Source organism: Natator depressus, chromosome 27 (assembly GCF_965152275.1).
Source record: "Natator depressus isolate rNatDep1 chromosome 27, rNatDep2.hap1, whole genome shotgun sequence".
Lineage (NCBI taxonomy): Eukaryota > Metazoa > Chordata > Testudines > Cheloniidae > Natator > Natator depressus.
This window is the reverse complement of record NC_134260.1, coordinates 7,434,789-7,458,040: the sequence shown is the minus strand read 5'-3', so window position 1 is coordinate 7,458,040 and position 23,252 is coordinate 7,434,789. Positions and strand designations below refer to the sequence as shown.

Below are 23,252 nucleotides of genomic sequence, written 5' to 3'. Positions count from 1 at the left end.
ACAGCGAGCTGCAGCTCCCCTCAGCTACCTCTGCAGCAAAACAAGCCCCATCGCAGCGAGCCTCAGAGCCCTGGTCAACTGACTTCGGCTCGCACTGCCAGGCTAAAAATAGCCATGTAGACACTGGGGCTTGGGCTGGAGCCTGGGCTCTGAAACCTGGCAAGGCAGGAGGGTCTTGGAGCCTCAACGGCTATTTTCAGCCCCACAGCGCTAGTCCCTGGACCTGGGCTCCGAGACTCCCTGCCGTGGGCTGTTTTAGCTGGATGGACGTACCCACCGACATGCAGGTCCCAGGGCTGGAGCAGGCTTCCTGCAGGGATGCAGGCCTGAAGTGGTGCTGGACTGACACCCCGGTGCAGAGGGTGGCTCCGTGTTGTTGTCCCCAGCCACTGACAGAATCAGTCTGCCTGCGGCCCTGGGCCAGGGCTCAAAATCCTGCTCCAACTAGGGGCAGGAACAGCCTGCCCTGCCATGAGGATTGGCAACCAGACAAGACATCAAAGCAGTGGGCAGGGAGCTGCCAGGATTGGCTATCGCTCTGCTAAGACCCCTCTGCTCTGTTCAAGTGCCAGCCTGGGGCACTGCCCAGCCCTGTCCCCGGAGGCACCTGAAGTCCTTGCGGTTGTAGAAGTCCCAAGCAGAGGCGTGGCACACGACCTCCCGGTCGGCTGGCTTCTCAATCATGGACTTGGCCCAGAACTCTGGCGGCATGGGGATCAGGCCCAGGGAAGTAAAGAACTTATCCGACTCTTGAAACATCCTTTCCGGGGTCCAGCCCTGTGCAGCCAGCAGAGAGAGCACATGGGAGCCGGAAGCAGGAACTGTCCAGGGCGGATAGGCAGGAAGCCAGGGCCAGTAACACAGCAGCACTTCTCGCCTCCGAATCTCGGGCCATCAGGAAGGAGGGACTCAGGGTGGTTCCACACTGGGAACCGGCAGAGCTACATCGCTCAGAGGGGTGAAAATCCACCCCTGTGCGATAGTTTAGCTGACCAAACCCCCAGTGTAGACAGCGCTAGGTCAAAGTTTCAGGGATTATCTCTTGGGGCAGGGGACTGCAGTCTGGGCCGTGCTCAGTAACAGGAGGCTCTGGGACAGCTCTCAGGAGTGGCTCCAGTTTGTGCCTAGCACAACACTGACTTCCTGGCCCATACAGCCCCCCCTTGCCATTAGCAACACGAAATATAAACCTCAGTCTGTTTATTCCTGAGCTTAGCGGGTCCCTGCAGGACCCTCTGTGCCTATACCTACCTCCATCTGCCTCACAGACATCAAGAGCCTGCTTATGCTGCTTTGCACCTTATATAGTTATTTTACACCGGTGCACGGGTAGGGGGTGCTGACATACTGAGCTGGGAGCGATTTTCACCCACTTAGCACAGCTGGGAATGCTGGAACAAGGTGCAAGGCAAAGGAGATTCAGCCCCTTTTCAACCCAGGGTGGAGCTAATACGACCCACCTGGTCTGGTTACCAGGTGGAGCCAGGAGAAGAACTCTGAATTTCTCTGCAAGGTGCTATCTTGATTCTCTCCAATTTTACAACAGAGTATCCTACTGGTTCCGGAGCTGCATAAGTGTGAGGAGAATCAGGCCCAGTTATTCAGGCTGGTTATTCTGAGACCTGGACTGTTTCCCGGGGGAAGGGAAGTCTGCATCACCTAGACAGGAGAAGGGGTTCCCAAGAGCAGAGTCTCAAAGGGTTCGAACGCACTGACCTGTTTTTGCATGGCCGGGGTGGCATCCACTTTCGTGGCACTAGGGTAGGGCATCACCAAGTCAAAAATGTTGGACCACGACTGGGCCCACATATTCCCTAGAGACCCGCAAGCGGATTCGGGGGCAGGAAGCAGGGGAGAAAGGGAGAAAAGAACAAAGCAAAGTTACTCCCAGTCCCGGAGCCAGAAGGGACATCACTCCCTTAGGCTATTTTCAAAGATGCCTAAGGGCTTTGGATGCCTGTAAAGGGAATCCCAGGGGTGGCTCTGAAAGCCTCAGCCCTGGTTTGCGAAGGGGGGAAGGGAGCCAGTCAGCCTCCCTGCCCCTCCCGTCCTCCTCCCAGCCAGAAATCCTCCTCCTGTCCTCAAATACACCCCTGTTCTCGGGATAACACATGACTCCATGAGTCCCTTTTCTGTACTAAAAGGTCCTGGCTGAGAGACCTGGCAAAAGCCAATGTAACTCCACTGCCATCAGTGAGAGGAAGGACGGTTCAGTGGTTAGCGTGCAAGCCTAGGATTTAGCAGACCTGGCTTCAATTCTCTGTTCTGCCACAGACTTCCCGGGTGACCTTGGACAAGTGTCTTAGGCTCAGGTCCTCACAGGTACTTAGGCTCCTGCCTTCTCTTGAGTTCTATGGACATTAGGAATTTGCATACCTTTGAGGATCTGGGCCTTAGCCATTCTGTGCCTCAGTTTCCCATCTGTACAATGGGGATCATGCCCTGCCCTCCCTCACATATAAGCTTGTGAGATGCTCAGATAGTGCAGTGATGGGGCCAGAGAGACAGAAATGGAGCTGGCCTGGCTTTGACACCCAGCTTCAGCTTGGGGCCAAGAGCCCAGAGAGGCGGGAAAACATCACCCAGTATGTAGCGCAGCGGACTGCAAAGCAGGACTCCTGCCTTGGCAGCCGGCTCGCTGGGACTCGCGGTAGATCAGACAGTTCCCACAGTTAGATGCCCAGAGTTTGGTACCCGGGGCCAGACTTCGCAGAGAGCTCTGGGCGATTTTGTCAGGTGCAGCACTCAGTGTGCTGGGCTCTTTGCAAAGCCGGACCCCACCGGTGGGCGCCGGGCCTGTGGGGAAGTCTGGTCCCTAACAATGGGCCCTGATTTCCAGAGGACGGGGGCCCTTTCGTTCCAGTGGGCCCTTACCCATTAGCACCATCACCCCCACATTAACAGGGTGATTCACTGCCCCACAGAAAACTGGCCACTGGAGCCAGCTGGGAGGATGGGGTGTTAGGTCTCCGGGGTGGGGGCAAAGGAGAAGGAGGCCCATCTCAGACATCAATGGCCCCTGGCCATCCCAGCGCCCAGACAATAATGTCCCAAGAGATGCAATGGCCCCGGGCGTGCCCCGGGGGGAGTCTTACCAAGCAGGTGAGCTGGGATGGGGCCCTTCAGGTTGATGTGCTCCTTCCCGTATTTGTTGTAGAGGGAGCGGCGCACGTAGGCATGCAGGTTGAGGTACAGGGGCTGCAGCTGCTGGTACAGCTGCTCCAGGTCCGCTTCGAAGGTGGCCGTTTCGTAGAGGGATCTCCAGAAGGCCCCATTGTCCTCGTGACCTGCCCGGATGCAGAAGGAGAGCGGAGATTGTGAGCACCCTGCCATGTCCGCATTGGTGCCCTGCTGCTGATCTCCACAGGCTGCACCAGCCCTGGCCCAGGGACAGCCCTGCCCCCTCGCTCCGGGGCTGGAAGTGTGGGCGGAGGGCGGCTGACTGAGCCATTGTGGTTGGCTCCAGGTGGCCTTCCTCATCTCCCTCATCTAGCTCCCATCACGCTGGGCTTTCAGAGACCCCAGGCCACACCCAGGACCTTGCTGGGGGCTGCTGCTTTTTAGTCCACTTCCCTTCAGCCAAGCCCGTGAAGCCCTGCGAGGCGTTCACCTGGGGCCATAGTGAGATTGTCCCAGGAGCCTAAGGAAAGTCGCGGCCTGGTTCCCATTGAATCCCAGTGGGAACTGGGCACTGAGGAAAAGGAGGATTATGTCTGAGTAAGGAGCTCAGGGTTGGGCGCAGGGAGCTGGAGGCCTCTGATAAATCTTCTGCAGTGGGGTGGGGATGGGAGCGCAGTGGGGCGGCTATAGAGGGGCGGGGACGGGAGCGCAGTGGGGTAGACATGGGAGCAGAGTGGGGCAGGGAGGGGGGTGTGGTGGGACAGGCACGGGGGTGGGGACGGGAGTGCAGTGGGGCGGCTATAGAGGGGTGGGGATGGAAGTGTAGTGGGGCGGAGATAGGGGATGGGGCAGGAGCACAGTGCAGTGGGGATGGGAGCGGAGTGGGGCAGGGATGGGGATGCATTGGGGGCAGGGATGAGGAGTGTGGTGGGATGGGCACAGGGGGTGGGGACAGGAGTGCAGTGGGGCAGGGATAGGGGAGGGGATGGGAGTGCAGTGGGGTAGACATGGGAGAGCAGAGAGGAGGCTATAGAGGGGCGGGATGGGAGCGCAGTGGGGCAGAGATAGGAGTGGGGACAGGAGCACAGTGGGGCAGGGATGGGGGTGCACTGGGAGCAGGGATAGGCGTGTGGTGGGACGAGCACAGGGGGTGGGGATGGGAGCGCAGTGGGGCGGGGACGGGAGCAGGCTGTGTCGTTAGGGAGTGGTGGGCCCTCTCCCTTTGGGAAGGCAGCTCAACAGCAGGAAGCTGACCATTGAGCCTGGCTGCCTTGTTGCTCAGCTCCACGTATCTCTTGTATTTGCTTTTGATCTCCTTCCCGGAGGCGTCCCGCCAGCCCTTCCAGGAGAAGAGGAGCTCGTCATAATCCCGCGACTTGGCTAGGATGTCGGTGAGGTCTACAAAGAGAGGAAATGACCATGGACTCCCTGCCGTGCCTCGTAACATCGCAGAACCTGGGCACCGCTGGAGTTCCCTGCTGACCCCACATCCCCAACCGCAGCCTCTTCTACCCGTAGACCAGCCACCACAGAACGGTTCCCATTGCCCGGTCCTCCTTCACCTTCCCAGGCTCCCCTCCTAGACTCTACTGCAAACGTCCCCATGAGCTCACCTGGTGGGATCGTCTCCCGCTCCCCGCTAGACTCACCCCACGGGACCGCTGCTCCCTGCCATCATTCGAACTCTGTTTTTCCCTCTAAGTCACCCTTTCCCAAAGCCCTCCTGAGAGAACCCTTGCTGGTCACAGTTTTCTCTATTGTCCATATGAATGTAACCAGTCCTCTATATTTCACATGCTCTGTAGTGGAAACTCATCCAGAGCAATCAAGTAGGGTTTGCTAACACACTGATACTAGACCAGATTTGATACTGGGCTCCGTTGGGTTGTAACCATCGCAGCTGAGATCAGACACGATTGGAATTCCCCGGGCATTTGGGAACCGTCACACACTTTCCTCCCAGTTTGCTGCACACACATATGGAGATCCTAGCTTTAATTTCTGGGGCACCTTCAAAGAACTTCAGGTGCTGGGCGGTGATGGTGGGCGCCTCCCATTCCCTGGAGTCCTTGCTACCTCTTACCAGGATCCAATGGATAGCACTTGTCCTGTCCCTTGCAGACCTTGGCTATGCTGTATGTGGTCTCCATGTCCGAGAGGATGTTGTTGTACTGAAAAAGAAATTGTATCCACTTAGATGCCTGCTTATTGCTCTTCGCTCAGAGACAATCCAACAGCATACCCTGTCTCCAGCCACCCTTCTCTGGCCCTTCCATCCAGAGATCTCAAAACACTTTACAGAGATGAATGAATTCAGCCTCACCACTGCCGGGAAGGTAGGGAATTAGCATCCACGTTTCACAGGGCATGTGTATGGCGCGGGGAAATGGAGGCACAGAGAGACGAGACTTGCCCAAGCTCAATCTATGAGCCAGTGGAAGTCCCAGGGGCCTGAATCTTCAACCCACAGGATGCAAATCTCCCTCATTTACCTCAGTGGGAGTTTTGTCTCTCCTGTAAGGGAGGCTGGAGCCTGGGAATCCTGAGTCCCGCTACCGTGCTCTGGGCACTAGCTGATACTCCTCCCTGCCCTCACACACAAACACTCTCTGTCTCTTTCAACGAGAGAGAGAACATGGGAAGTCAAGTGGTTTAATGGTGGCAGTCCACGCCTGGCATAACTGTATTAATAGAACCATTGAAAAATGAGCCATAGGTCAGTCGCCTCACGCCCCCATTCTCTGTATAGGCTGAGCTCCTGTGTCAGACTACATCTCCCATGACGCACCAGGGTCTCCCCTTTTGGGGATGGGAGGCAGTGCATCATGGGAAATTGAGTCCAATTGCAGAATACAAACAATAGACAAGAACGGGGGCGCGAGGCAACCAAACTCCAACAAGGGACCATGGCAGCATGTCCACATTGAAATATTTTGACTCTCACGCATTCAGTTTTTGAACAAAAGAAATCAGTTTTTTTCCATGGAAAGCAGATCCTTTCTGCAAAGCAATTAAGTTGAAAAAACAATTTTCTGTCAAAAAAAACAGTTTTGATTGAAAAATGTTGATCAGACCTAATTACTAATCAGCTGGCCAGCTCAGACACTGTACCAAATCCATGGCCTCAGACCTTCCCGGCTGGGCTTCATGACAAGGGTCAGAACTCAGCCTCCCCCTAGAACACAGACCCCACCCCATGGAACTAAAGGAGAATCTCCAAGAGTTGTTAAGAGGAGCAGGGCCCATGACTAGCGCTTCTGCTTTGGGGGATTTATTAATTTCATTGGGGGAGGTATTTTTAGCAATTTTTGAGTTTTATGCAGCTGTCCAAAAATCAGGGGAGTTTCAGGACTTTCTCTTTGTATAGACTGGAATGAATCATGAGCTACATGACTCATTCCAGCCTATACTACCGTAAGGGTAATCGCTTTGTCATGATCCCTCGTGTACTTTAACATAGTATTTTTTCAAACAGCATTGTGTTAAAGTGCACTCAGGAACCTTCAGGGTGCACTAGCAGGGTATACATCAGTGGTCTCCAACCTTTTTACACCCAAGATCAATTTTTGAATTTAAGGGCAACCCAGGATCTACCCTGCCCCTTCCCCGAGGCCCCGCTCCACTCACTCCATCCCCCCGCTTGCTCTCCCTCACCCTGGGGCCGAGGGGTTCGCAGTGCTGGAGGGGGCTCCAGGCTGAGCCTGGTGCAGGGGGCTGGGGTGCAGGAGGGCGTGTGGGGTGTTGGCAGGGGCTTGGGGTGCAGGAGGGGATTTGGGGTGCAGGAGGGGGCATGGGGTGCTGGCTCTGGGAGGGGGGTCAGGGCTGGGGCAGGGGGTTGGGGTACATGAGGGGGCTCACGGTGCTGGCTTGGGAGGGCGGTCAGGGCTGGGGCTTGGGGTGCAGGAGGGGGCATGGGGTGCTGGCTCTGGGAGGGGGGTCAGGGCTGGGGCAGGGGGTTGGGGTACATGAGGGGGCTCACGGTGCTGGCTTGGGAGGGCGGTCAGGGCTGGGGCTTGGGGTGCAGGAGGGGGTATGGGGAGCTGGCTCTGGGAGGGGGGGCAGGGCTGGGTCAGGGGGTTGGGGGGGCTGGCTGTGAGAGGGGGCTGGGGTGCAGCCTCCTGCCTGGCGGCACTTACCGCAGGCAGCCCCTGGTTGGCGGCACAGCGAGGCTAAGGCAGGCTTCCTGCCTGCCCTGGCCCTACACCGCTCCTGGAAGGGGCCAACGTGCCCCTGTGGCCCCTGGGAGAGGTGGCGGGGGGCACGTGGTTCCGCATGCTGCCCCTCTCTGCTGGCACCGAGACCCCTTCCCCCACCACGGGGCCGCACTGGCCACTTCTGGGAGTGGCGTGGGGCCGTGGGCAGGGAGCCTGCCTTAGCGGCAGCCCCGCTACACCACCAGAGATGGCAATCGACTGGGAGAGTCGCCAGGTTCGACCAGTCGATCACGATCGACAGGTTGGTGACCACTTGTCTACATGGACCAATTAATGTACAACACATTAGTGCACTTTAGAATTCACCCCCCTCCCCCCCAGTGTGCATTACAGCTCCGTGTAGACAAGCCCTTAGATATAAGTAACCCTTTCCAATAAACACCGATTTCATTTGTTGTGTATCGGGGGTGAGGGTGGAGGGGGGGGGGTTAATCAGTGTACTGATTCCATCCAGGAGAGGGCAGTGGTGTGTACACACACACACACACACACACACACACACCCACACACACACACCCCGCCCCTTGGTCTTGTCACACTGGAGTAGCTGGGAGTCGGGCGGATGCATTTCTGACCTGCTCAGTAAACTCTCTTTATTGGGGTTGGGAATAATCCGTGTTTTAAAGGGGGCGTCGGGCCTCCTGCCCAAGCCTGCTGGGAACCCACCATCCCATCCTCATGTGATGTTGTGGCAACGGCGGGGGCTGCGCTCGGACTGTGCTGCCGGATGAGACAGGAGGAGGCGGATGGGCAGGGAAGGAGGGCGCGTGAAGGCACACTTTGGGGTACTCTGGCCGGATCATGAAAAACACAGGAGTTCGGCTCCCCTTTTGGGTGGAATTTCAGGCCTGTTACTTTTATCTAACTGGATCTCCCAGACCTACTTGTAACTCACCCACCAGGAACCTGGGATCAGCCCTGTACTGCATCTCGTCCTTCTCCATTTCCAGGATCAGTGCCAGCCCAGGTGCAGCCCTCCAGCTAAGGGCAACACAGAGTTATGCAAAGCAGCCTACAGCTGCCCTCGCCTTTCATAGGAGATTACAGACCCCAGCATGCAATACTCCCGCTGCATTTGAAGAGCCAAGCTGCGCTGCATGCTGGGACATGTAGTCTTTGGTTGGTGAACCCCATGGGGCAGGGATTGGGCCTTCTCTGCTTGGGAAGCGCCCAGCGTGCTGTCTCAGCTCCGCATGGAAGACGTGGGAGGCCGCAATCCGCTCCATGTTAAGCGGGGCCTTCTGGGTGCTGTCACAGAACACCCTGCCTCCCCCTCCTCTCACCTCCTTCAGCTCCAGGTCAGGCAGGGCGGCCCTCTCAATGTCGCTCAGTTTCTTCAGGATGCGCTTGACGCTCTGGTCCTGGAAGTCAGAGTAGTCGAACTGCCGGGCCTGCATGCCGTGCTTCAGGGTGTGGGCTGACATCTCCAGGTTCTTCTCCAGCTGCAGGACAAAGGGGGGACAGGAAAGGAATCATCTGATTGGGGTGATGAGACGCAGCCCCCGCTAAGAATACTGGCAGCTATGGCATGCTCTCACTGTGGGCTGGCCAGAGACCTAGGTCTAGGTCTAATCTACAAATGAGGCCCAACTCATTTAGGGATGCCGGGAGAAAGGCACCTCCCAGCGTATGAATGCTACTCTTTGGCTACCCCCTGGCAGCAGCAGGAGCTGTCCTGGTTTTCTGTGCTTGTCTGCAATGGACTTTGGGGACAACCTGCCTGCCTTTGCTCAGCATCACACTCTGTGGCCTGCAGCCCGGTCTCATACCATGACCTGCTTGTTGTAGTCCGTGATGTTGGTGTTGTAAGCCCAGGACGCCTCGCTGTAGGCGTTCCACACCACTTCGGCCGTGCTGTTGTACTCCACCAAGAAGTCTTTGGCTTGTGCTTCGTCCGCTACTTTATCTAGAAGTGGGGAAAACCCAATGGATAAAGCAGCCAAATGAGCTCTTCCCCTTGTGTGAGCAGAACCTCCTTGGAGAATCCATGAATCCAGTGCCACAGGCTCTCTACGCATCTGAGCGGGCACCACTTCCTGCCCCCTTAGAGGGACGTGACAGGAGAAGCCAACAGAAGAGTAGCAGGTGAAGCATCTGCCTTTGTTCATCTGGACAGGAGTAGCCAGGCTGAGCCCAGCATTCTAGACCGTACCGGTCAGCCAATCAGAATGCAGCACAGAATGCTACCTCATGGATGATCTGTTACATCGGGAGAGCAGGAATTACTCTAACAGAAGAGACCCTTGGTCCATCTCGTTGTGGATCAGGTGTCCAGCCAATGGCGCATGTTTCAAAGGAAGGTGCAGTGCCCCACGAAGCACATGACTGTGTGATGCTATCCGGAGCCCAGCCGGAGCACGGTGCTATTTCGGACTAGCCCATCTCACCGCGCTCTAGCAGAGACATTGCCCACCTCCCACGTGTATTCTGAGTAGCAATGCCATGCTGTGTCCATCTGGGGACACCTCCCAACACCCCTGGACCCAGGGCTGAGGATTTACCGATGCCGTCAGGGTAGCCCTCAGGGACAGGCGGGCGCCACTCGAAGTCCGGCCAGCCCAGTGTTTCATTCCTTTCGTTGTTCTGATTCTGAAGCCACGTTGTCACAGGGCTGAAGTACTCCAGGAGGGCCCCAGCGTCCATCTTCTCCATGCCAGTCAGATTGAAGAGGATCTCTTGCCAGGGCTTGGAAGAGCCAGCTTTCAATACCTCACTGCAGAGAACCGGGAAAGCAAATGCCAGCAAGAGACAATGAGATGGACACCCCAAGCAAAGCATGTATAGTTTTGCACATCAAGATACGGGTGTGATGCTGGGAGAGCAGGTGCCAGCTCATGCCAAAGTCCCCATGTCTCAATGGAACACTGACTCACATTCAGAGCCGGAATAAGTCTGGCTCACCTGTGTGTTAGTGTTATTAAAATAGGTATTAGAATGATAAAAATGTGTCTAGACTTTACTGAATGCTTGTGAGTTGCTGCATGCATTAATCTCATTGATAGCATCTGTACCCCATAGTGTAATATTTGAGCAGTTGTATTGTGAGCCTCTGTGGCTGTGTAACTCTCCAGACAGGAGAGAGACATTAATTACTGTGAAGTGCTGATCATCAACACAATGTGTTACGTCCTCCCCAACAGGAAAAGTCCATTGACACCAGACAGACTATTGTGGGACATTAAAGAGGACAAAATACTTCGTTGTTCTGTCCTCCTTCCCATGAAGATGAGTCATGTAAGTGGATTCCTCTGATCAGCTGAGTTTGCAGCTCAGAGCACATGGCAGGAAGGGGATAAAAACCCGAAACAAAAGGAACCTGGTATCTCTATACTGCTTGGATGCTGGGGCGCAAGGGTTTTCTAGACATAAGCAAGAGTTTCCCAGCTGCATACCCTGGGGTAGCTCTAAAGGACATATACAGCTTGCTGATTATAGAACTTCTATTACCTTTTGAAACTTGATTGTAACTGATTTGTTTATATATATTTACCTGCTTTAACCTTGTAAATAACTCTCTAATTTCCTTTTCCAACTTAATAAATCTTTATATAGTTTATTATAATACTGGCTACAAGTGTTGTCTTTGGTGTGAGAGCTAAGGTGCAATTGACCTGGGGTAAGTGACTGGTCCTTTGAGACTGAGACTAACCTGAATATTGCTGTGATTCTTGGCATAAGGGACCATCTGTCACAAAAGTATCTTCACCTGGGTGGTGAGGTGGGTGGGGGTGTCGAAGGGGACTGTCTGTGACTCCATGCATATGTTGTTATTAGTGCCTGAGGAGTTCACACTTGGTAATTGGTTGATGAGCTTTAAGTGTAGAACTCACAGTCAGTTTGGGGTTTGTGCCCGGCCTCCTAACAGTCTGTCCTGAGTCACTGCAGCCAGTGTTATGGGCAATCGATTCTCAGGCTTCAGGGGATCAACTGGCCACCCCAGGCTCAGGGGAACATCTCTTCTCACCATGTGCTTAAGTCACTTTGGAAAATGACACCCAGGCCCCTAAATCACCTGGGTGTCTTTAAAAATTGGACAGCTGGACCTTCTGTTTTTGGGCTTCGTTCAGGCCTGGAGTTGCATCAACTTACATTAGTGCTGGATTTGCAGAAAGTAAAGTCTTTACACACATCCCTGCCACTTTCACAGAGGGCACCCATCCCTGTATGGAGAACGTGCCCTTAGCTGGGACTTGAACAGGGATTCAGGAGTTTAAAACAGCCACACTACCACTTGAGCTAAAGGCTAATCTTCAGCTAGTCCTAGTGTAGGGACTGACAGCCTCCTGGACCTCCAGCCTGTAGGGAGCAAGGCCATCACATATCCCCCAGATGAACCGATGCACTGATCCCATAAGAACAGCCATTCTGGCTCAGACTAACGGTCCCTGTAGCCCAATCTCATGTCTTCTCACAGTGGCCAGTGCCAGATGCTTCGGAGGGAACCAATGAGAGAGGCTAGTGGAGAATGAAGACACCCCGCCCCCCATGCCTTTTGTGACCTCTTGTGATCCTTTCTAACCACCCTGCTAGGGCTGGGACTCCGGGCTGAGCAGCTCACCCCCTTCTTTCCCAAATCCTCCCTCGGCTCTCACCCGAGTTTCGCTCCTGCCTCTTTAGATGTGTAGATGTCACAGGTGTGCAAGGGGCCGGTGTGATTGGCAGCTTGGCACAGGGCCTTGTGAAACTGGAACTGCAGGATAAAGCTCACAAAATACCTGTGAAGAAAGCAAGTGCCATAAGAACATAAGAATGGCCATACTGGGTCAGACCATAGGTCCATCTAGCCCAGTGTCCTGTCTTCCGACAGTGGCCAGTGCCAGGCGCCCCAGAGGGAATGAACAGAACAGGTCATCATCAAGTGATCCATCCATTGTCGCCCATTCCCAGCTTCTGGCAAACAGAGGCTAGGGCCACCATTCCTGTCCATCCTGGCTAATAGCCATTGATGGACCTATCCCCCATGAATTTATCTAGTTCTTTTTTGAACCCTGTTATAGTCTTGGCCTTCACAACATCCTCTGGCAAGGAGTTCCACAGGTTGACTGCGTTGTGTGAAGAAATACTTCCTTTCGTTTGTTTTAAACCGGCTGCCTATTTATTTCAGTCCTCAGGGCTGAGCAATGGGAATGGGGGAGAGAGACCAGCCCCAGTACTTTTGCCTCCTGCCATTTACATTCTTCACATCTTTGGAATCATTCTAGGCCCTGAACAATAAAGGGCCCCGATGGTGACTGGTGCGATTAGGCTGTTTCGGAGTCCGACCAGGGGTTTTTGTGCTGACAAAGGGGAGGAGACGAGAGACAGCACTGGGATCAGACAGAAGCACTGTGTACATTTCACCGTCACTGCCCTGTACTCTGGTCTCCTGACGCTGCAGAGCTGGGCTCCCCACACTGTGCTGTACCCCAGGCCTGACCCACAGCACCCCCTGTCATTGCAGACCGAGGCTCCCCACACTGCTCTGCCGATGGTGATTCTATCTGTTGTGCCATTACAAACATTGTGAGTATCAGGGGCAATAGCATCGAATAACTTTAGGTTACCCAGGCTGTATATGAGAGTCTCCAGGAACTGTCACTAATTTTAAGGCTCACTGGGGCCCTGCTGCACATCAGCTTAGCTAGTACATGGCATAGTTCACCCCTTATTATGCCAGTGCAGGGTCCCACGCAGCTTTGCCAGTGGGCCACTATCCTGGCCTGCAGAACTGCCAGCCGGAGAGACAGATAGGTATGACCTGTGGGTGCCCCTCGCTGCGGGTCTGGAGGACCCTGCCTGATCCAGACAGCAAGCTGCAGCCACTTCCTGTGGCTTTTGTGATACAGTTAAACGTGCCCCAAAGGACTAGAGTCTCGTCAAATTCAGGCTGGTGGATTGGCCCAGCGCACCCGCACATGCCAGTGGTCCGAGAAGCAAGTCACGAAGTACCTGATGTAGGGGGTGTTGCCAGGGATGTGATACTTTGCACCAGGGTCGAAGTTGGTTTCGTTCCTTGCAATGGGAGGACAGATGCCCTGATATTTAGTTCTGTAAAACAAAGCGGTTGGGGGGACAAAATGAACAGCATTAGCAGGGGCCTGAAAGAATCGGACACATGAGCCACCCCTTGGTGTGTGCAGAGTAAAGAGGAAACAAGAAGAAGGAAGAGGGGAAGCTATAGTGATGAACAGCCCTGAACGTGTCTGGGGCTTAATTTCAGATATTTCTATCCATCCACCCCCCAAACATCCGTCCCTCTGTCCACATATACACCCACCCACCACCCACATACTCATCTATCCATCCATCCACATATACACTCATCCATCCATCCATCCATCCACATATACACCCCCCCACCATCCATCCATCCACCCACCAACCTACCCATCCATCTATCCACATATACACCCCCCCATCCATCCAGACACCCACTCACCCACATATCCATCCATGCATCTATCTTCGCACAAACATACCCATCCATCTATCCACATATCCACCCATCCACCCATCCATCTATCCACATATACACCCCTCCATCCATCCACATACTCTTCCATCCATCCACCCACCCACCCACATGCCCATCCATCTATCCACATATACACTCCCCCACCCATCCACCCACCCACATACCCATCCATCGACTCACCAACACACCCATCCATCTTCGCACAAACATACCCATCCATCTATCCACATGTACACGTATCCATCCACCCACCCACATACCCATCTATCTATCCACATATACACCCACCCACCTACCCATCCATCCATCCACCCACCCACCCACATACCCATCCATCTATCCACCTACTCACCCACATACATACCTATCCATTCACCCACCTACCCACATATACACCCATCCATCCACCCACCCACATACATACCTATCCATCCATTCATTCATCTACCAGAGTATTGGCCTGGTCCCAAAGCTAAGAACATGCTCTCTTGTTAGATTTCTGGTATTCCCCATTGGTCACAAGGTTCCTCCCCTTTCGATCCCAACCAGGATACACAAGTGCAAAGGTGGCCATAATGGCTGCCCACAGGCACCTGACCTAGCCACATCCATGAAAGGTTCGGGACTGACAGTTGGGTCAGTTTCCTCTTCTCTCCAGCCACATTTGTCCCAGCCCATTCTCAAGGGTAAAATTGCACCTACACTGTTTCTATTCATTTCAGCCCACGCTGGGTCCGAGGGTGAACTAATCCGGTCAACTCACAAGCAATCACCATCTGTTTGCACGGTGCATCTTTCAAACCAGAAACAGCACAAAACTATTCACGCTTCACACGTGCGTGTCCACTTATGCTCACACCCATGAACCTACACACCTGTGCACACACCCATGGGCGCACAGGTGCACTCCCACACACACCTGTGTGGGAAGAAACACGCACGCACACACATGTTCATCAACCACACATACGTGTGCATTCACACCAGCGTGCCCCTTTACCTCAGATACCACCAGTCATAGTTGTAGCGGCTAGGGGGGGTGCGGCCACTGAAGACATTCCAGCGCCACTGGTCGATGAGGTAACCGAAGGGGAGGAAGGCAATCTTCTCCAAGGCCATTTTCAGCAAGTAGTTGATGTCACTCTCTGCAAGAAACAGAGCCGGAGTGAAGCAGGGAAGGGACCCGGGGGGATGCAGACATTAGCCCAGGCTTCCTGGAAAGAGCCCCCGGACCCCTGCAGGTGGGAGTTGTGCCCAGGCAGCTTCCTTAGTTGGCCAGAGGAGCAGGAAGGTCTGCGGGGGTGAGCTGAAATGGCATTGTGACACAATGTGCCCCTTTCCTTCAGCCATCGCCTCGCTAGACGCTCCTCCCTGGCGTCCCTGACTAGAACGGGGTGACATTTTTTTTGACAAAACTTTTATTTTTTTCCCCACCAAAAACACCCAACGCATCGTCGGGTCCCCCAAAGCATTGTGGCAATTCACGCCAAATCTGCCAAATTGTTTCAGCCGGAAAAAGAGAAAACCGAAAAACGTTGCTTTTTCCAGTTGAAACGACTTTTGGTTTCAAATTTTACGTCCATTTTATTTGATTTTTTTCCCAAACCCCTTCAAAATAAAAGTTTGTTCGACCCGAAACGATTTTTGTCCCGATGTTTCAGGTCGGCCACTGAACTGGAAAATCGGTTTTCCCGCAGCTGGATGCCTGAGCGTGCTCTTGGAGAGTCACTGCGGCAGCGTTCGTCTCCATTGGTGCCAGACTGCGGGGATGGATTTCCAAGGGCTCGGCGCCCACACGCAGGGCCAGGTTTTGGGCTGGATGGGACCACAAGGGGCTCTCCCGTCTCCAACCTGTGCTCAGGATGAGAATCACCTTTTCACTCAGTAGGACGAGAAAAGTTCCAGGCCAAGTCTCCACTGCTCTGCACCTCGGGCCCGGCTCTCACTCCTGCTAAGGCCCCACTCTGGCAGTGTAAATGGGCCCAGAGGCGAGTGTAACTGTAATTGACTCCCCTGTTGTCTGGGTGGTGTAATGGGGAGCAGGTCCCTGGTGCTATGGCAAAGCAAGTGTGAACTGGGGTGTTCTGACCCAGGAGCATTTCACGCGCTCTGAGCTCGACTGCGCACAGTGCAGGGCAAAGGGGAACCAGATCCCATGTGCATGTTGCAGGTCTTGGGTGTGTTTCTACAGTGGTTGCTGCTGCTCCCAGTGAAGTCACTGGCAAGCCTTCCATGGGTTCAGTGGGAACGAACTAGACAGGAAACCACCTGTAAGTCAGCATGGGTCACTGCTGTCCAAGCCCCCATGAGAGATCACTTTTCCCCTGTGGGTGGTGAGTGGGCAGCATTCCAACCCCACTCTGGTGGCCCCAGGACCCAGGTGGTACCTCCCCTCCACCCTTCCCATCGCTCTAGTAAATCCATCCCCTCCAGAGGCAGTAGCGTGGTGGCCAGCAGAATCCTTCTGTCAGCCTAGTGGTGTCTACACCAGGGCAAAGGTCGGCTTAGCTCTGGCACTCCAGGGCATGAAGTTGGCACATCCCTGAGGAACGTAGCTAGACCGACGTAAGTTTCTGGTGTAGGCCAGGCTGGAGTCTCGAGCTGGTCAGTGCAGAAGCAGCCACAGCAGGGAGCTGGGGGCTTCTGGAGAACTTTCTACTGTTTTGATTGGACTTTCTCAGCCCTGCGATTGGCTGATGGCTCTAACCCTCCCCCTCATCCTCCCTCAGTCTTTTCACCTCACACCGAGCCTCTTAACCCTGCCCTATCCCCCTCCCCTTTTCTTTCCAGTTAGCTGATCCCCTCCTACCTAAACCCACCCAGTAAGTATAGAAATCATGCCATTTGCTGCCATCCCACAGTTCCCTCTGCTGGTATGTCCTGCCCCTTCCCCTCCGGGTCTGCCTGGCCCATTTGAGTTGTTAGCTCTCCCGAGCAGCAGCTCTCAGCTACTCTTTGTCTGTTCAGCACCTAGCCCGATGGGGCCGTGTTCTTGGCTGCAGCCAAGGCACTAGCCAGCTGTGCAGGCCAGAACGGAAGTGCACTGGCAGGGCTCCAGACCGGATTCATAATCATCAGCATAAATACGATCCCAAGAATGTTTCTTCCCCTGCAAAGCAGCCGCTGGCTTGCAGCAGCAGTTTGCAAAATGCGTTTGGCTCAACCTGGTGCTGTCTGGCTCAACACGTGGGCCGGTTAAAGCCCAGCTCCAGGACAGAGCCTTTCCAGCCTTGCCTTTCTCCAGCAGAAACTAGTCACTTTCACTCAGACAGCTGGCCAGGGCCTAAGAGGAATTCACTGAGCATGAAACCCAGCCCAGAGAGCTGACTTCTCCTTGGAAATAGGCTTGCTTGGCTGCAAGATCCAGATTCCAGAAAGAAACCAGGAACAGCTCTGCAAGGGGAGCTCTGTTCTGTTGGCAGGGAGAAGGGTTTGCTTCAAAGCAAACGGGGCACAGCGCCCCGGTTCCCAAGCCAGCCTGCGATTCAGCACCCAGGGGTGTTGCCGTGGGAGTCCTTCAGGGGTGCAGACAACGGCATCTCAGTGTCTGGGCACCAGCCTGCTCCTGCAATCGGATCCATGCAATTACACTCCAAAGCTGGAGGCTAGTTTGAGGCCCCTTTCAAAACCTCTGCACTTGCACTGGTTTGAAACTCCCAAGGCTCTTCCGGCCGCGTGATGACTCTTGCTTTGCATCCGAATGAGCGAGATCAGACTCGGACCCGTGGTCATTCAAATCTTAAAGACAAATAATCCACAAGTCCTTATTCTGTTTTTGCTCAGGCAAAATGTCCATTGACGTTCATGGGCCTGAACCCGAGAGGTGCTGAGCACCCACAACCCCCAGGGAGCCAGCGGGCTCAGGCCCAGGGTCAGTTTTCCCTGAGTAAGAGCTTCCTGCGTCCCAGCATTTGACGCCTTGCTCCCCTTGCTGACCCAGTGCACAGGGTGAGTGCTAGCCTCGGAGATCCCAGCCTAGCAATAGGATCAGCCGCAGCAGCCGCCAGTATAGCCCCGGCTACCCTCCCCCCAAGTGGCAAATCGTCCGCTCTCATCAGAAGAAGCTAATTGCAGGTGACCTTTGCTGCGCCTTCCCGTCATCACATTAGCTGGCGCACTTCTCCTCCGTCCCACAAAGACGCTTGCCTCACCGAAAAGCCTGGACCTGCCGGTGCAGCCTTTGGCTGGGTTATTTAAAGGAGCCTGCCCCACAGTGAGCAGTTCCCAGGGCTGCAGTGCAGGCAAGTGCCCAGGGCTTCAGAACCAGGCGAGCCCCGAATCTCAGCCCAAACAGGTCTTTGGCTGGAGCAGGATTGGGGGACAGGGGAAGGTTCATTCTTTGGAAGGGGAAGTGAACAACTGCCCTGCTGTTGGTCAGGAGGATGCTCGCTGGGTTCCTTAGACTCATGGCCCCTCTCCGCTGCTCACGTCTCTGGACACCTGGGTCCAGAGCCTCATCTGGTGTAAGCTGGTGTAGCTCCACTGAAGTCAATGGAGTTAGGCCAATTTACAGCAGCTGAGGATCTAGGGCCATTACTTTCAGGGGCTGCCATGGGAGGTAGCATGGGCTAATTGTTAGCACGAGGGGCCTGTAAGCCACAACTGCCAGGGTCTTGTCCAAGCTCTGCCACAGACGTGCCATATAACCCTGATCACGTCACTTAACCTCACTGTTCCTTAGTTTCTCCATTTGTCAAACAGTGATAATGATACTCACGCCCTTTGGGAAGTACTCTGAGATCTCTCGATTTAAGAATGTCCCACAAGTGCTAGGTGTGAGTAAAAATAAATGCACCAGTCTGGGATGTATGAACTGCACCAGCACGGAGAGCAGCCCCCAGGCAAGGAGTGACGATGGCTAGAAGCACTCAGAAAATCCCCTCAGAGCTAACTCTGGACTCAGAAAGAAAAGGAGGACTTGTGGCACCTTAGAGACTAACCAATTTATTTGAGCATGATGCTCTCCTGGACCAGCCAACGTGCAACACAAGAGCTGGAGGGACTGGGCAGCTGGGGGTGTGATGACAGTGGGGAGCCCAAACCCCTCCAGCCTAAAGGCACACTTGGGCATGAACGGCAGAGTTAGCAACTTGCATGCCGGAGGCAGGGGAGAGTGTGTGGAAGGTGCCCTGGCTCAGAGCAGCCATACCAGGGCCCTGGCGCTTTCCTCTCTGCAGATCTCAGCTCATGCTGCAGCCCCCTACCCACCCTGCCCCCTGTCCAGAGGAGGTATCTGGTTCCCGGTGCCTTGGGGGCATGTCCCCGTTGGTACCTGCATCCTGGGTGACTTGGCTGAGGAGCCCGAGCTTCTGGAGATGCCCGGGGGTGGAGACCGAGAGGCTCATGACGTCGCCGATGGCCTCGTGGAAGCCAGGGTTGGCCCCGCTGCGGAAGGTGACCGGCTGGTCCTTGTATTGCAGGTAGTACTCAACGTGTCCCATCTCGTGGTGCACCGTGAAGAGCTGCTCCATGGTGACTGTGGTGCACTGCTTGATCCTGCAGGGCGAGGGGCAGAGTCCTGTCCACACGCGCCCTTTGCACTGAGGAGGGCTTGACCTGCCTGCTCCCCCCGCTGGGATACACTCAGCCCCGGGAGGGAGGGAGGGAGCCTGCTAGCCCCTGGCAGGTGGGAAGCAACATACTCTGTGGGGCAGGGACAGTCAGCAGCCCGCACAACCCCCCACCCCCGCTGGGAACACTGGGCACTTGGGGGATGGAGAACACCCTCCTATTGCTCTCTCCTCGCTCCCCCCAGTAACGGATGCTCACAGCAGCACAGAAGGGACCCTAGGGTGCTGGCGAGGGTCAGTGCAAAGGGGGACTCCGGCCGGTGGTGTCGGTGGAGAGGGGAGAACATGGGCTGCTAAGCCGGATGGGAGAAGGAGTTCTACCGGGATGGGAACACGTTACCTATGCAGACAGAAGCCCCCCCCCCCATCGCTGCATCTCTGCTTAGAGCAGGGGGAGGGTTGCTGGCATGGTTACATGGCTAGGAGATGTGGGGGGGATGTGTCACCCTCGGGGGCTTGCCGGCATGGTTATGTGGCTAGGAGATGTGGGGGGGGGCAGTTTCTGCTAGCATGGTTCTGTGGCTAGGAGGTGCAGGAGGGGTCACACTGGGGGGTTTCTGGCATGGTTACGTGGCTAGGAGGTGCAGGGAGGTCACCTTTGGGGGGTTGCCGGCATGGTTACATGGCTAAAAGGTGCGGGCGGGGGGGCTCACGCTCCTGACCGACATAGCTATGCCAGTATGTGTTGACCAGGCCTAACTCCTATCTCAGGAGCTGCTAGGAAGAAAGCAGAGGTGGGGCTGGGCTGGGAAACTGAGGCAAAGGGACGTGTCCCCTGGCAGGTGGCACACTCAGGTCCCTCCCACCCGCCAGATTCCTTGCAGCGCTAACATGGCCCTCGTCACCAGGCTGTGCGTGGAGTCAAGAGGCTCCCCAGCCTCTCTCCCCCGTGGGGCCTGGCCTCCCGCCCCCACACACCTGAAGTCCTTGCGGTTGTAGAAGTCCCAGGCGGAGGCGTGGCACACCACCTCCCGCCCGTCCGCCGGCTTCTCCAGCATGGACTTCTCCCAGAACTCCGGCGGCATCCCCAGCAGCCCCAGCGAGGTGAAGAACTCCTCGGAGACCCGGAACATGTGCGTAGCGTTCCAGTTCTGGACAAGCAGAGCCGAGGGAAGCCATCGTTACACGAGCCAGGAGGAGGCCGCCTGGGGCCGGGACGCTCCCGCGCCAGTCATGCAGCGCAAGCCTCAGCCGTGGGAGGGTCACGTCTTCTCCCAAGGAGTGGCAAAGGGGGCCAGGTTCACAGCCCTGGAGAACAGGGCGCTCTGCCGATCCCCAGGAGAGATACAGTGGGGCAGCTCCCCTGCGCTACCCCACCAGTGCCCCCCGCCATAGGCGCCGACCTCCCCTCTTTCCTGTGGGTGCTCGACCCGCACCCCCACCCCTTCAATGAGGCCACACCCCTGCCCCGCCCCCATTCCAACTCCTTCCCCAAATCCCCGCCCCGGCCCCGCCTCTTCCCTGCCTCCTCCCCTGAGCGTGCCATGTTCCCGCTCCTCCCCCTCCCTCCCGGAGCTTGCTAATGCCGCCAAACAGCTGTTTGGCAGCGGCCGGGCGGGAAACACTGGAGGGTAGGTGAAGGCGCGCTCAGGGGAGGAGAAGGAGGTGGGGCAGGGGTTGAGGGGAGCTTGGCTGCGAGTGGATGGAGCACCCACAGAGTCAGGGCCTATGCCCCCTGCTCTGAGAGATGGCTCTTAAGGGAGGCACAATACCTGCGTGTGGCTGCTGAGATACACCAAGGCAGGGCAGCCCGAGAGATGCTGGTAGCTAAGAGGATGCCAGCAGCAGGACACTAAACAAGTCAGGCTCCTCTCCCTGCAGCCCGGAGCCTCGGGCAGCCATTTGCATTAGTGCAAACCGGACTGGTGGTTTTTCCCCCAGCACTGGTGCAAATGATGACAGGACATGCAGGGCATTGACAAATCAGGCCCACTGGGTGGACCATTAACCCTCTACCCCAGGGGTGGCCAATCTGAGCCTGAGAAGGAGCGAGAATTTACCAATCTACATCGCCAAAGAGCCACAGTAATACGTCAGCAGCCCCCCATCAGCTCCCCCCACTCCCAGCACCTCCCACCCACCAGCAGCCCCGCCGATCAGCGCCTCCTCTTCCCTCCCCATCAGCTGTTTCGTGGTGTGCAGGAGGCTCTCGGGGGGAGGAGGGCGGAGCAAGGGCATGGCAGGCTCAGGAGATGGGGTGGGGCAGGGGCAAGGCCTGTGGCAGAACCAGAGGTTGAGCAGAGCCAGAGGTTCCCCGGGGAGCCAGAGACACAAGCCGTGCAGAAGAATCTCCCATTAACTGCTCCCGACTGGGCTGAGAGCATGTGAGTGGCCCATGGTGATGCAAGCTGGGGACCCTGGAGCTTTCCTTTGGAGCACCAGCAAGGCTCAGTGGGTCCAGCTGCCAGGAGTCTCTCTGTCTGCCCAAGAAGAAATCTCTCACTCACACCCTGCTGCTTACCTTCCCCCTCTTCCCTCCCTTCTCCATTTCCTCTCAGCCCTTCCTCGCTTTTTTCTCTTTCTTGGGTCAAATTCCTCCCAGGGTCCAGTCCCCTGGACTGCAACACAGCTGCTGCACCCAGGAGGAATTGGACCCATTCTGTTCCCTCGCTGTGCGCACCGAGTAACGTTCCTTCACCTGGATCTTGCCTAAGAGATTCTGGGAGGGCGGTCAAAGCAGATTTGTCCAAGTTGGCAGCCTTTTTATCAGCCCTTCCCCAGAAAATTAGTTTCGCCCTGGGCTCAGACCTGGAGGCTGTTGCCACTGAAAATGGTTTGTGGTCGTGAGTTTCCCCTGGGAGCAGTGACCACAGAAGGGAAGCCCCCCCTCTCTTTCTCCCTCTGCTGTTGGCCTTGGGCTGATGGTGCTAAGATCACTCCCATGAGCCCTGCACCCTGCATCACTGGGAATTTGAATATCCAAAGCGGATGTTTTACTAAAAGATCTGCTCTCGTTCAAGCAGGAACCAATGCAGGGAAGTCCCCTGGCCTGTGCTATGCAGGCAGTCAGACGAGGTGACCACTGTGGTCCCTTCTGGCCTCGGAGTGTCTCCTCCTATGCCTCCGGCCAGGCGGTGGGGGGATGCAGTTTGGATGAGAGATGTTCTCTGGGGTAAAACATGCCAGGCTCAGCACGGCCCCTCCAGGAGCGACGCGGCTCATCGCTACGGGCAGCGCTCTGCAAACCGCCCCATGGGCAGCAGGCAGGCGTCCTCGTCTCTTGCGGGGTGATTTACCTGCCTCTACCCACAATCCCCGGCCCTCAAGCCCTCTGTCAGGCTTCGAGGCAAGAGGCTAAACACCCGCAGCGAATGGCCACCAGGTTCTTACTTGCTCCACCATGGCGCTGGTGACGTCCAGGTTGGGTTTGCCCGGGAAGGGGACCATCATATCGTAGATATTGTTCCACTGCTGGGCCCACATGTTGCCTGGAGAGAGAACAGCACAGCTCAGGGGTTTGCTACAGCAGGCAGCTGTTCCTATGAACCACCTCTGGCTGCCTCTAGACGGAGCAGAGAGCTCAGGGCCCAGCAGCACACTTTCCTCCAGGGAGCAGGACAGATGGCCGCCTACAAGCCTACTGGGGCACCCCTGGAGAAAGGGAGCTTTGGAGCGCAGCAGGGGCTCGTCTGGGAGAAGGGATGTGATGGCTCCTTGACTTTCCTCCCTCGTTTCAGCACCTTTTGGAGCTGGAGACGGAGAGGTCTCCTTTCCTTGTCTCTAGCTGCAGTAAGAGAAAGCGCTGGCCAACAGTCAGAGCACTCCCAGGCTCTGTTGCCTGCCCCGCCATTGACTCATTGGGTGATCCCCAGGCAAATCACTGCCCGGCTCCGTGACCCTTTTCACACCTCTGTACAGCAGGGAGGACGCTCGCCTGGCGACGGGGCTGGGAAA

General features: G+C 55.9%; 1 protein-coding gene across 1 annotated transcript in view; it reads right to left on the bottom strand.

Annotated features, from left to right (window-relative positions):
• The window catches only part of ACE (angiotensin I converting enzyme), a 58,181-nt gene that overhangs the window by 6,495 nt on the left and 28,434 nt on the right, over nt 1-23,252 (bottom strand). The window contains exons 6-19 of the mRNA XM_074941015.1: nt 22,689-22,786; nt 20,277-20,449; nt 19,061-19,284; nt 14,789-14,933; nt 13,263-13,361; nt 11,927-12,049; nt 9,836-10,047; nt 9,104-9,240; nt 8,618-8,776; nt 5,204-5,291; nt 4,375-4,518; nt 3,096-3,287; nt 1,717-1,814; nt 608-777 (exon numbers count right to left, since the gene is read on the bottom strand). Of these exons, the coding sequence (XP_074797116.1) occupies nt 608-777; nt 1,717-1,814; nt 3,096-3,287; nt 4,375-4,518; nt 5,204-5,291; nt 8,618-8,776; nt 9,104-9,240; nt 9,836-10,047; nt 11,927-12,049; nt 13,263-13,361; nt 14,789-14,933; nt 19,061-19,284; nt 20,277-20,449; nt 22,689-22,786 (2,062 nt within the window). The remainder of the gene's footprint in view (nt 1-607; nt 778-1,716; nt 1,815-3,095; nt 3,288-4,374; nt 4,519-5,203; nt 5,292-8,617; nt 8,777-9,103; nt 9,241-9,835; nt 10,048-11,926; nt 12,050-13,262; nt 13,362-14,788; nt 14,934-19,060; nt 19,285-20,276; nt 20,450-22,688; nt 22,787-23,252) is intronic.